This window comes from Brassica rapa, chromosome A05 (assembly GCF_000309985.2).
Source record: "Brassica rapa cultivar Chiifu-401-42 chromosome A05, CAAS_Brap_v3.01, whole genome shotgun sequence".
NCBI lineage: Eukaryota > Viridiplantae > Streptophyta > Magnoliopsida > Brassicales > Brassicaceae > Brassica > Brassica rapa.
Window position 1 is genome coordinate 6,150,568 of NC_024799.2, and position 14,016 is coordinate 6,164,583.

Genomic DNA, 14,016 nt, shown 5'->3' on the forward strand with positions numbered 1-14,016 from the left:
AAGTTTATGTCACAAATATAGACTTTAAGAATCAAAATGACCAAAATATTTCATTAAAGAGGTAAATATTACCTTATACCCCTAGGTTTAACTAATCCAAACTTTAGAGTTTAGAGTTAAGAGGTGGAGATTTGGGATTGAGATTTAAAATTTTATAAAATAAAAATTAAAAATTAAAAATTTGACAATAAAAATTTTAAAAATATTTTCAAAAAGTATTTTCGAATTACAAAAAGAAAATTTGAAAAGAAATAAAAACAAATTCGACAAAAAATATAAAAAAATTCGAATTTGAAAACATATAATCTAAAACTATAAAAATTATTATTTTTAAATTATTATTTATTATTTTTATTTTTTTTTATTTTTTATATATCTAGGGTATTATGGTCATTTTATCTATTAAATGAAAATTTTTGGTCATTTTTCTCTTTGTGCTCTATTTTTGTGATCAAAACTTGAAAATAGTCTATTCAGAAGAATTGCCCTTAATTTTATTTTATAAATTAATATTTTCACTATTTAATAATGCACTGTTAGACAAATCTTAAATGGTTTCAGTTCTAAAACAGTCAACAATAATCGTTATTAAAAATTTACATAAAACAATATTAATAAATTTAAGGGCATTATTGAACAAATATTTTTTGTTCTGATGTGTTTTACTTATATGAAATTTTGTTCCCTAAAATGTTTTAAATCTTATATAGAAGCAAAGTTTGCAAAACATTTCAGGAAAAAAGTAACTCAAACTACATTTCACGTTACTCCTTTCATTTCATATACTGTAACTGGAACTTATTTGACATTAAAATAGCTCGGTGCAACAGCATATAAAATCTTAAAAGTCATATATATCAAAAAATTACCATAAAAGTCAAAATAGTAAGTTGTAAATATTTTCTAAACACTATTTTTATTACAATCAATGAAGATACAAAGACCGGCGATTACCATAATTCTGATAAGAACAGTCCGTCGAACCAAACCAAAGGTCCCTGGAAACAACATCTCACACATGGGAGACAAAGATCAACAGAGAGATAACACAATTTTTAACTTTTCCAATCTAAATTAGAATAAACAAGGATCAGATCATAAGAAACCAAGAACAAAACAATGCATGTTGACTGCAATAGAACTCCTTTGAACAAAGACAAGGCGAGGACTCCAGACTATGACCTCTGGCTTGCATCTCCTGCTATATAAAATAGCACATGCAATATAAAGATAAAAGCTTCATACACCAGGAAACAGAATAATTAAATTCATTAGTCGTCAACCGGAATGGTAGAGACATAGAAGAGAACTCGAAACACTATGCGAAGCTTGATGGAAGAAGAGATTTTGATCAAATCTTAAGGGTAATGAAAAGGAGCGAAACAACTCACAATCGAGTTCAAACTTGCTCGAAAGATCGAGAAGGTCGAAGATCGAAATCAATAGTGAGGCAAAGAAAGCTCAGAGACGACATGCAACACAAACAAAACATCACAGGGTTTCAAAGATAAAATCAGATCTGGAGGGTAAGAAAACCCAACCCGCTTTAACTAGCTATATCAAGCAAAGAAGATCGATTAACATTGCATTGAGATCATCACTAAACTCATTAATCTTCTAAAAGACAAAATCAAAACTTGATTAAGTTACCCAAAAATAAGAATATGAAGAAAACCAGATGATCTCAGCTGACAAAATAGGATAAAAAACCAAAATCAAAGATCCAACTCCAGCTCTAAGGGAGTAACTAGAATCAGAAAAGAAGCGTAACAATGGATAATGGAAGAGAGAACGAATTTTTTTTTTTTTATGAAAGAAAAAGATTAGATTTTCCTCACGGCCATAGTAAATAGTGAATGATCAAATAAACACAACTATTCTAAAATTAAGATGACAATTTACATATGATAAAATATGATATAGGTAAGTAAATTTAAAAGTATATATCCGCGCGTAGCGCGGAAAAACGATCTAGTAAAATATAAAGATACATTGATTAAAAATAAAGATACAATGATTAAATATAAAGATAAAATAATTATTAATCTTCATCACCAAATTTGTTCTAAATATTTTCGATTAAATCATTCTTCAATCGTTCATACATATGCCTATCACGAAGATCATTCCGATTGGGAAACATATTATTCAGATTTGTAGGCCTCTCGGTTTCGACCTCTCAACTTATGGTTATGTCTCCTTCTTCAAATTCAGATATATCGTAACGAATGTATCCATCTCGTTCATTTTTGACTATCATATTGTGTAGTATGATACATGCTCTCATAATCTTCCCTATCTTTGCTTTGTTCATTGCAAGAGCCGGGTTTCTCACAATCGCAAACCGGGATTGTAGTACTCCAAAAGCCCGCTCCACATCTTTTCAGATTGCTTCTTGAACTTTAGCAAATAACTCTTGTTTAGGACATTGAGGGAGTTTGATAGATTGGATAAATGTTGACCATTTTGGATATATACCGTCTGTGAGGTAGTACGCCAACTTATACGTGTGTCCGTTGACCACGTACTTTACCCTGGGGGCCCGACCTTCTAAAATGTCATCAAAAACAGGAGACCGATCGAGGACATTGATATCGTTTAAGGTACCTGAAGGACCAAAAAAAGCGTACCATATCCAAAGATCGTGTGAAGTTACAACCTCTAATACAATTGTCGATTTTCCTGATCCACATGCGTATTGTCCTTTCCAAGCGGTTGGACAATTTTTCCACTTCCAATGCATACAACCAATGCTCCTGACCATCCCAGGAAACCCGCTGCTCTCTCCAATATCAACTTGGGTTTTCAAAACCATAAATCGATCGGAACCAAAATGGGTTTTGAACCCATAAGAACAAATCGATTGAAACGAAGCAATCCCCAAATCCCCGAATCGTTTTATACCCAAATCGTTTTCAAACCCTAATTTTGAAATGAAACTACCCCAAATCGATTGAATAAACAAAAGCGAACCTAGATTGAGAGGAAAACAAGATGCAAAGTAATCTAAATCGATTAATCTAGAAGAGAAGCCTTCTATTTACCTTGAGGATCCGAGGGAGACCAATCGCGATGGTGGGTCGAGAGAATCGCCGTCGAGAGTCGAGAGGATTTTTTTTTCTTTGCTTCGGTCGAAATGACCAATTTTTTTCCCTATACGAAACACAAAAGCGGCCCGGTCCACTCAAATTCGGACACGTAACACAAGAATCGAGTCCGTCAACCACCTAATTACGGACCAATCCTTACATTTATTAGGTTTAATATTATTATTATATTAAAACTAATGGGACCATTAAGCTCTAAGGATTCGGGGTCATCCTCCGTTGCGCATGCTCTAAGAACATGCAATTTACAGTATAAATAGCTGCAGATACAAAAACACATTTTTAAAATGAATCATATTTCTAAGCCCAATATTATTATTTTTACTCATCCTGAAAATGTGATAACTTCCTTAAAAAAAATCAATATGTGATATGAATCATATTGTAAATTTTGGAAACTTAAAAAGCCCAAGTACGTTAGAGAAGGCCCATATATAACATATAAATGGTTAAAAGGCCCATCGTTTCGCAAAATCGATCCCTTAATTACCTACCACTGAGAGTGTTAGTCCTCTCTCTCTCTCTCCACCAATTTCCCGGCCTCCGCGATTTTGATTAGTAGCGCCGGGCCGGAGAAGATAAAACCCTATCTCCGCCGCTCAACGGGACTTCCACTTCATCCTAACTTCTCGCGCGTCGTCGTATTCTCATCCCTTTCTCCCTACGATGAACTGTGCAAGTAAACTTTTTCGTTTTATTCGCCTTCTCAATTTGCCGATTTAGGGTTTCTCTTTTGGTTGATTTGGTGTTGTTATTTTATCCCGCACAGTTTCTGGAGAAGTTCCGGAGGTGCCTGTGGTGTCGACCAAGTCAGGTTTGCTCTTCGAGAGGCGATTAATCGAGACCCATATATCGGTAAAGCTTCGAGCTATTGCTTCATGAATCGGATCTACTAGTAAGAGGCATTACCATAATTTTGAATTAGTCGAGGGCACTTTAATATGATTTAAGGTGTATTATTTAAATTAATAGTTTTGTGGATAAGATCTTGGTTGTTGTTAACATTGTATCTCACAGTTGTAGTCCTTTTAGATTATCACCTGTACTGATTTATTTATATATATTTGTTTTTCCATCTGTAGGATTATGGGAAGTGCCCAGTTACTGGGGAGCCTCTTACCATTGATGACATTGTTCCCATCAAGACTGGGAAGGTAGTAATGCTTTTTTTCTTTGAGTATTTGATGTGGAGAACTTTTTAAGATATTCAGTTAAGCCGTTTTTGTTTCTTTTGACTATTCTGCAGGTCTTAAAACCGAAACTATTGCATACAGCTAGTATCCCTGGATTGCTTGGAACGTTCCAGAATGTATGTTTTCCAACTTTTTACATTATCTTTTCTTTCTTCTTGTTTTTCTTTACATTGTCTCTCACTATAAAATTCCCCTGTTCCTGTTATTGTTCATGTAGAGTTTGGTTGATGACTCGGAGTAGTTTTTTCAGGGTTAGTTTTTAGATTTATATAAGATTAAATTAACTGAACTGTTATCACACTGGCCATCTACTCGTTTTTTGACTGCTAATTAAGAGAAATTGTTCATTAGTTAGGTTTTGAATTAGACAAGGTAGTTGCTTGAGAGAAGTTTATCTGTTTTGCTTAGGAATGGGACGGTTTGATGCTATCAAATTTTGCATTGGAGCAACAACTCCATACTGCAAGGCAAGAGCTAAGTCATGCTTTGTATCAGGTAATTTCGGTTTGTGTTTGTATGATTAATGATTTTATTATGTATCCTTGTTTTATTTTCCTTGATTTCATCGTTTGTTTGATCACATTATGGAAAATAAAATTGCCTTCTGTTTGCAGCATGATTCTGCTTGTCGCGTGATTGCTAGACTTAAAAAAGAAAGAGATGAAGCACGCCAATTACTTGCAGAGGTTGAACGACATATACCTGCTGCCCCAGAAGCTGTGACAGCTAATGCTCCTCTGAGTAATGGTAAACGAGGTATGATTCTACACCTTTTTAACCAAAGCATGCTCTCTAATTAGTTTTCTATCTTTGTAACATGTTACTGTACTCTTTTGCTGTAAAATAGCTGCCGGTGATGAAGAAACGGGTCCTGATGCGAAGAAGTTGTGTCCTGGCATTTCTGCTGACATCATCACGGAATTGACAGATTGCAATGCTGCTCTCTCCCAGAAGCGCAAAAAGCGACAGGTACTGCATATTAATTACCATCTATCTTTCGTCAATACATTTGAAAGTTAGTTGGCGAAACCTGAGACTTGCAATTTTTAAGTATCGTTTTCATGTTGTCAAAATGTAGAAGTGGAAGCTTATGATTCATGTTACTCAATAATCTATTTAGGTTCTAGTATGCTTTAGAAACGTAACGAGAAGATTTTGCTACTACCTACCTTGGTTTAAAATAGCGCTCGCTTTGGTCGCCATGGCGCAAAGCGAGGTCTTGCGATGTCCTCATCGACTTGACACCTCAAGGCAAGGCAACATACACAAAGCGCTCGCTTTGAGCGCTTTCTTATTAACCTCTATGGCGACCAAAGCGCTGCCTTATCGAATTTAAGCTAAACCAAATTGATTTGTGCACAATTAGGTAATGAAACCGATCTAGGTTTGTGATTGAAGCCTTTGCATCATATATAATTTATCTCCAAAGCCTAATCTGACCTTCCAAATAAGAGCTTTACAAGTTTTTCATAACCGGTTTTGATACTTGAACATTACGTGTAGTAAAATGATGGTAGTTACTGTTATTGGCTTCGTACACAAAGCGATCGCTTTGTGTCGCCATGGCGCAAGGCGAGAGGCGAGACCCTCATTGCCTTACCTCGCCATGCGCCATTTAAAACCAATCTACCTACCTTTTTTCCATGTTTTTCGCCTGTTCAAGCCGATTCGCAATTGAACTTTAGAGTTTCTGGCATTGTGTTTTTTTCTTGCATTGGTTCCTGCTGTCTTGATAAGTTTTATCATTTTTTCCACAGATTCCTGAAACATTGGCTTCAATAGATGCTTTGGGGAGGTTCACTCAGCTATCAAGCCACCCACTTCACAAGACCAACAAACCTGGCATTTGTTCAATGGACATCTTATATTCTAAGGTTTCTAATCACTTTATTCTTATTTTTCTTTACGAAAGTCACTGCATAGCATGTGAAAAAGGACAAGCAGACTTGTATTCATAAATATTGGAGTACATTACAGCCTTGAATCCTAGGTTCGGCAATGCTTTTTAGTGTTCCATCTTTTTTAGCATGATAGTTTATGTCATCATATTATGTATACCAATAGCCCGTGTCTGATAGTTTGTTTATTATGTTTTGCGGTCCGTATTTTTGTTGACATCCACTATACTAATTTTGATGTGCAAAAGCTTACCTCTTAGAATTACTCATTTTCTTAATCGGTAATCAGGATGTCATTGCTACTGGAGGAGTTGATGCAACTGCTGTTATATTTGATCGCCCTTCAGGGCAAATCTTGTCGACACTGACTGGTCACTCGAAAAAGGTCTTTAATTTTGCCAATTTCTTTTTTGCTTTTCTAGTTAGCTCTGTGCTTGATATGTTTTGACTCTTTTGTAGGTTACAAGTGTAAAATTTGTAGGTGACAGTGATCTTGTTTTGACTGCTTCGGCTGACAAGGTAACTCAAGATACATTTACAATTTGAAATCCATAGTTTCAAATATTTACGAGTAGTTTTAGTCATTATTTCTGTAGGTTGTAATCCAGCGTTGTTTTTGCATCTGTTCTGAAAAGTAGTGGATGGCAGATGCATTTGTAGCCATGAAATCTGAATCTGTAGATGCAATCTTTGAAATTTTTTGGTTTGCTGCGTAAAAATATTTCGCTCACTCACACCATAAATCTTTGCCATTTTGTTTAATAGTTATCGTTATATTACTAAATAGTTACTTACCTGCAGACAGTCCGTGTGTGGCGGGACTCTGGGGATGGGCAGTATGCTTGTGGGCATACGCTGAATGATCATTCTGAAGAGGTAAGCATGGAGAACTTTTACTGTCTGCTTTATTATTTTATTCATACACTTTTTCATTGACTTACTAGCGATTATGCTTTATCCAGGTGCGTGCTGTAACTGTGCATGCCACAAATAAATACTTTGTGTCGGCGTCTCTTGACAGTACATGGTGCTTCTACGATCTTTCTTCTGGCTTATGCCTTGCAAAGGTACCTAATCTCTTTCATCAAATAACCAACTAAACGTATCTTCCTTTACACCTTTGAGTATATGATGTATTACATAAGGTATATGTATGGTGAGTGTACCACTGATATGAGAAGTTTTCATATTTCTTGTGTTTATTCAGGTAGCAGATGATTCTGAGAAAGTGGATTACACGGCTGCTGCTTTTCATCCCGATGGTCTCATTCTCGGAACCGGTACTTCTCAATCTGTTGTCAAGATTTGGGATGTCAAAAGTCAGGTAAAAAATAAACTCTAGCCTTCCGGATTGTATTGCTTCTTAAAAGAATCATTATGTCCAAGACTTCGTTTGGTTTTAAATTTCTGTGTTGGATAATAGGCAAATGTTGCGAGGTTTGATGGACACACGGGTGAAGTTACCTCTATATCTTTCTCCGAGAATGGTTACTTCCTCGCGGTGAGTGCTTTGAACAAACTCCGAGAAGTGTAAGTACAACTATATGTGTACATGAATGCTTCTTTTTTTTTCGATTCTGGAAATGTACAGACTGCTGCCGAGGATGGTGTTAAATTGTGGGACCTGCGCAAGTTAAGGAACTTCAGGTCATTCTCATCTGCAGATGCAAACTCTGGTACTGTATCCCGTTCCTGGCCCTAGTCGTTTTGTTGATAGAGAAAACTCCATGTATAAGATAACTGAATGAAAATACTTTTTTTTTTGTGCAGTGGAATTTGATCCTAGCGGATCTTATCTTGGTATTGCTGCATCAGATATCAGGTGAATGCACATTTTAGAATTTAATTGGTCATAGAGGCCAAGCTCAGCTAAAGAAAAATTCAAAAGAGAATTGTGCAGTTCAATAACCAGCACTTGGGTTTATAAATTTTTAACAATATGTTTGTAACGGCTGCAGACTATACCAGACGGCGAGTGTGAAAGCTGAATGGAACCTTATCAAGACACTTCCAGACCTTTCTGGCACTGGTAAAGTCCTTTTCAGTAACTTTTTCAGTGGTCACGTGACAATTATGTTCCTAATTGCAACCAACCCTTAATACATGCAGGTAAAGCTACATGTGTGAAGTTTGGTCCAGATGCACAATACGTTGCAGTTGGCTCAATGGACCGTAACCTACGGATATTTGGTCTCCCTGGTGACGAAAAAGCCAACGCGGATGATGACTCTGCACAAGACTCGTGAAGAATCTGTTAGAAAACTCAGGCAGCAAATTGCAAATGTTCATCTCTGGTTTACTCCTTGGAACCTCAACTTCTGTTGTATCTTACAGTTTTGAAAGCTATGGGGAGTTGTCATGGTGGTTTCTTGGGTGCTTCGTGGAATCCAAACGATCACAGTTCGCACACACTTGAATTTTCTTACTCTGTTTCTCGATCTGATACTTTCTTAGATCTCTCTCCATGTACCTTCAAAATCTGTACCAAAAATTTTCTGTTTCTGTTGGCAACAATCGAATTCGAAGCTAACTTTTTTTAAAATGAAGAACATAAACCGTTTGGGCTAAACCGGAATTGGTATTAGGTAGTACTCTGTTCCATACCAATGTGAGTTGCTTATTTGGTGATAGTTGTCAATAGAAAGAACAAATGTAAAAGATACAGTTGACTGTACTGGGGTCAAAATCACAGTGTTTACATTTTCCAACGACTATCAGATTCCTTTTGCAATTCCAATACTGGTTAATCTCAATGAAAAAGATTGTTTAAAGTTTTGGTATTGAGACCTGCAAATCATGCCCTTTCTTTGTTATGACCAGGATTACAAATTCTTGTTAACAGATAGATAACCACGTGTTTCTTAAAAAAATCCTAAAGAATGTCTCTCGCCAGAATTAAAACATACAAAATGATCTATGTACATGTAGGACTTATCTACAATTTGAATAAACCATAATGTACATTGTACAACTACAAAATACAAAAACTTGCCTTCAAATGATATATAAATGATATAACTTAGAAACTTTTTTAATGGAGTAGGATTAGTAACAAGTACAAAATATAGACGTTAGAAACTTATTAGCTATTTGGTACCATATAAAGGTAGATTCGTGGATGCTTATTTCATAAAGTAAAGTGAGCTGAAAGATTAGTTACTTTAAATTACTAAGCATGAATCTCCTTTTTAATTAGGTTGGTAAAATTTGACCCAAAAAGAAAATAATTAGGTTGGAAAAAAGGGAATTATGGAATAAATCAACAGTGTATAAAATCAATAAATGATATTGGGAATTACTGAAAGCCTGCATTTCACCAAACACATTGTACTGTACTTAAGACTGGTGGCTGAAAGAGTGTTTGATTGATTGTTTTACTATACATAAATTAAAAAGAAAAAATAGAACTTTCTCTTTCTTTATCCTAATCTTGTCTTCCACATATGTAGAGAGAGAGATAAGAGTGGTCATCCAAAGCCTACAAAATCCTCTCTCTCTCTCTCTCTTTCACCATTGAAACCAGAAACCCAGAAGAAAAAAAGAAAAAAAAAAGAAATAGCTTTTACTGAGGAGCCACTGCCACTCACAGAATTTTACAAAATCCCAAAAAACCCCACAAAAAAAAGATTCAATCTTTCAAATCCATTTTTTTTTCAGAAAAACATAGAAACAACCTCAAAATCTCTTTACCACCACTACACTCTCTTACAAAGAAGAAAAACCAAACATGGGTTTATCACTCAAGCTCTCGTCTCTTTGCATCATCATCATACTCTCCATGGCCCTGTTCTCAGATCTCAAGCTAGCGGATTCTGCATCACCAGACTACACGAACTTAATCTACAAAGGATGCGCAAGACAGCAGTTCTCAGATCCGTCTGGTCTGTACTCGCAGGCCCTCTCTGCAATGTATGGCTCATTGGTCACTCAGTCAACTAAAACCAAGTTCTACAAAACCACTACTGGTACGACGAGCCAAACCACCATTACTGGTCTTTTTCAGTGTAGAGGAGACTTGAGCAACAACGACTGTTACAGCTGTGTTAGTCGTCTTCCTGTTCTCTCCGGGAAGCTCTGCGGCAAAACCATTGCAGCTAGAGTTCAGCTCTCCGGCTGTTATCTTCTTTATGAAATTGCTGGCTTTGCTCAAATTTCAGGTAAACCACCCATATCCGGTTTAATCTCAATGTTTGGTTACACTAAACCGGTTCAGGTTCAATGTTTGTATTTTGGTTATTCTGAACCGAATTTTGAAACCGGATTTCAAGAACCTGACTAAGCATCAGCTTTACTCCGGTTCAATAGTAAAGATTTGGGATTTAAGGTTGTTTCTTCGTTTTCAATTAAACCAAACCGGGTTTGGATTAGCTGGTTAAATTATTATGAGAAATGGGTGTTTCAATTTTAGGATCCATTTACGGTTTTAGTTCGGTTTAATATAAACCGAACCGAGAGTGAATAATTTAATTTTCATTCCGGTTTAATAATTTCTCAGGGATGGAGATGTTATTCAAGACATGTGGGAAGAACAACGTGGCCGGAACAGGGTTCGAAGAGAGGAGAGACACTGCCTTTGGTGTAATGCAAAACGGTGTCGTTTCAGGGCACGGCTTCTACGCGACTACTTACGAATCTGTTTACGTGTTAGGACAGTGCGAAGGCGATGTGGGAGATTCAGATTGTAGCGGCTGCATCAAGAACGCGTTAGAGAAGGCTCAAGTGGAATGTGGAAGCTCGAGCTCCGGTCAGATTTATCTTCACAAGTGTTTCATCGGTTATAAGTATTACCCTAATGGTGTTCCCAGAGGACCTTCTTCGCCTTCTTCAAGCTCTGGCTCTTCAGGTTCTTCTTCTTCCTCAGGTAAAAATTCTATTAATCTTGAAAAAGTGTTGATATTTTTTGTTTAAAGTAGAGTACGATTTTAATTTAATTATCTTTTTATTTGACTTAAAATAATATTTAATGTTCAACTTTAATTCAAAAGACTTCAGTGTGAGACTTGTTCTTTCATTTTCAGGCTCCAATCCCATTGATTTATTTTTTCAAATTTTACTTTTCCTTTTTCCTTTTTTTCAACATTCTAATTAGTTATCGTTTAAAATTGAGTATGAACTTCAGGGATTATTTTTTTTTTAAATAAAAAATCATTTGTATTTATAAATGTTTTAAGAAATAAAGAATAAAATAAAGAGAAATGAGACAGGAACAACAGGCAAAACGGTGGCAATAATAGTAGGAGGAACAGCTGGTCTTGGATTTCTTATCATTTGTTTGCTTTTCGTCAAAAACTTGATGAAGAAGAAATATGACGGTACGTTCTCTCTTCTTTAAATACACATTTATACATACATGTGTAAATTAACAGGCGTTCTACACCCATGCACGTATAAAACCACATGCAAACGTAACGTAACTCAGACGCATTCATAATGGATTGCCATTTTCTTTTTGATGTTATTCTTTTGCCAAAATAAAGATTTAGTTTTTTTTTAACTATATATATTCTCCTTCTAATTTGAGCAAAAGTGATTTCGAAGATTTGGTTGTAAGATTCTATCCGATATTCCAAATCTTCACACAAATATTTTTTTTTTAATATGGAATAAATTGATTTGAAAGTGAAAGCATTTGTATATAGGTATGCAAGTGGAGAAAGAAGGGCAAATATTTTATATGATTGTGTACCTATTTGTGTTATTTTGGCAGATTATTGAAAATAAGGAGGATGAAGCCAACAAAAAGAAACCAACCCCGGAATAGAGGTAAAAGCTAATGTGGATTCCGAGGTGCATCAGTGCATGCAATTAATTTCCGATTTTGGATTCCTTCAAATTGATATTCTCTTTGATTTTTTTTTTTTTTTTTTTTTGCGGTGGATGGATGAAGAAATTTGACCATTACATTATGTTACTCGTAGACGGGACTCGAGTACTTCAAATATGTTTTCAAATTCGGTAAAAAAAAGAAAACTGTAAATGAATTTGATCATCCGTAGTTGCTAAAGACTTTTGTCTGAATTTCCTATATTTTAAGCTCGGTAAGGTCTATTAGAAACCATTAAACCAGACACATTTCGAATTTGAAATGGTTGAATATTTAACAAATATGTTTATATTCCCTTTATTTCATTTTACTTATTGAACTACAGTAGTTTTTTTTGTTAAGAAAACTATTTTATAAATTTAAATATTTAAACTAATTTTTACATTTAGTTAAGTTTTTTACTAGATTTTAATAAATGTTATAAAACTTTAATAATCATCCTTGAAACGATATAAGAAATATTTATGTTAGGTTTTGTTCGCTTAATTATGTTATTAACTCATCGTTTAATTTAATGTATCCACTCTGCTTCTAATTTTAAATAAGTGATTTTGACTATCAATTGTTTTTGATAGATTGTTAGGTGATGTTTTGAATTTGAAATGCAAAAAGTATCTGTTTTTATTCAACTGTCGTTATCAATAATAATAGGATAGTGTTTAGACTATAAGATAAGGGTTACGACTACACCCTTTAAGAAAATTGACCAGATATTATACCGTAATGTTTTTTTGCCAATAGCAATTAGGCAACTTCTACAATATAACTTTCACTTAAAAAAAAACACTAATTGTCATTAAATTATGAAGAGTTAGATGATAGTCACAAAGGTTTCCTCAACAACTAAAAACATGCTTAGCTAAAGTACCAGCAGCACTATTTCTCTCACGCCAGATCCAGTTTACATCAAAACCGGAAGCTAAAGCAAGAATATCAACAATCATGCCATATAATATAATTCTGAGAAAGAGCATTCAGAATTAATGGCTTTGACAAGCTGACTTGAATCCTATTCACAGCAAACTGAAGAGTAGCCCCGTTCTCTGCACTTCGTAAGGGCTTCCCGGAGAATAGTCCTTCTGCAGAAAGGAGAGATCGAACAACTCTCGCAGGGGCCGCATACGAGAACGACACGGTTCTATCATCCTCCTCGATTGTCCATCCAAACCCTATAAGGTGAGACAATTCTTACACTATAACCCAAGACTATAACTATCACTTAAAAATGATAAGTGGTGAATATTATTGTTTTCTTCTTGGAATCAGTAGTGTTACATTGTATAGATGCAAATTTATACATCTTTGTGTATAAATTACACTAGATATCTTCTTTTTTGTATGTTTTAATGATATTTTGTTTTTAGGGCGTTACGTTGCTTTTAGGTTCCTGTCATCTTGTTTTTTCTGCCAACTTGTTTTTTGTACTTTTATCAAAATCTCGCTCGATAAGAAACTTTAATAATTTTACGAGGGGAGTTTTATTTTATTTTATTTGTTTCGTGTAAATGAGTTGGACTCCACCGCGTTCTTCAAAGTTCAAACCTTGTTTGCTTAAATTTAAGTCTGAAAATGCGAACGTTGACTTCACGGATTATGTAGTATTTCTGAACGTGCGTTTGTTTATAGTTCTAAATATCATGTGGTCTCGAGACTCGTTGTAATTTTTTATACTGCTACGGTGTTCATGAAATTTCATGGAGACGTGTGAGTTGTGACTGTATGAGGCCTATGATATTTAAATATCTTTTTGGGAATAGCGAAAATTTGATACTCAATTTTCCTTTTGGGATCAAACATCCACACTCTCCGCACAAATTTTAATGACTTGCTGACTTGTAAGCAAATGTTTTGGCATTTAATTGCATATTATGAGATTGGGATATGGTAGGTGGTCCAATTGCTACTTTCATAAGAGAATTAATGTTACCGAATTTAAGATGCAGTTCATAAACGCTGCAAAAGAAGAAGAAGAAAAAGAACAAAGCTTCACGCCA

At 35.1% G+C, this 14,016-nt stretch overlaps 3 protein-coding genes across 6 annotated transcripts in view; all 3 read left to right on the plus strand.

Moving 5' to 3' along the window:
* The window catches only part of LOC117134085, a 905,201-nt gene that overhangs the window by 591,215 nt on the left and 299,970 nt on the right, over window positions 1–14,016 (plus strand). The window lies entirely within an intron of this gene.
* On the plus strand, window positions 3,565–8,818 carry LOC103867542 (pre-mRNA-processing factor 19 homolog 2). Its single transcript, XM_009145622.3, has 18 exons — window positions 3,565–3,786; window positions 3,877–3,962; window positions 4,190–4,261; window positions 4,354–4,416; window positions 4,709–4,795; window positions 4,915–5,056; window positions 5,148–5,269; window positions 6,058–6,174; window positions 6,488–6,583; window positions 6,658–6,717; window positions 7,000–7,074; window positions 7,161–7,265; window positions 7,406–7,522; window positions 7,622–7,699; window positions 7,790–7,874; window positions 7,969–8,020; window positions 8,157–8,227; window positions 8,308–8,818. Exons 1-18 carry the CDS (start codon window positions 3,774–3,776, stop codon window positions 8,442–8,444), a joined length of 1,578 nt encoding a protein of 525 aa, XP_009143870.1. The 5' UTR covers window positions 3,565–3,773; the 3' UTR covers window positions 8,445–8,818.
* Window positions 9,548–13,513, plus strand: LOC103867543 (plasmodesmata-located protein 3). Of its 4 annotated transcripts, none has more exons than XM_033291807.1 (5): window positions 9,548–10,355; window positions 10,694–11,059; window positions 11,412–11,510; window positions 11,906–11,961; window positions 13,042–13,513. In XM_033291807.1, exons 1-4 carry the CDS (start codon window positions 9,926–9,928, stop codon window positions 11,911–11,913), a joined length of 903 nt encoding a protein of 300 aa, XP_033147698.1. In that variant the 5' UTR covers window positions 9,548–9,925; the 3' UTR covers window positions 11,914–11,961; window positions 13,042–13,513. The 4 variants fall into 4 exon arrangements, with proteins under 4 accessions (XP_033147698.1, XP_018514233.2, XP_009143872.2 ...); XM_018658717.2 differs by lacking the exon at window positions 13,042–13,513 and adding an exon at window positions 12,086–12,303 and having other exon boundaries at window positions 9,549–10,355; XM_009145624.3 differs by lacking the exon at window positions 13,042–13,513 and adding an exon at window positions 12,086–12,264 and having other exon boundaries at window positions 9,563–10,355; window positions 11,403–11,510.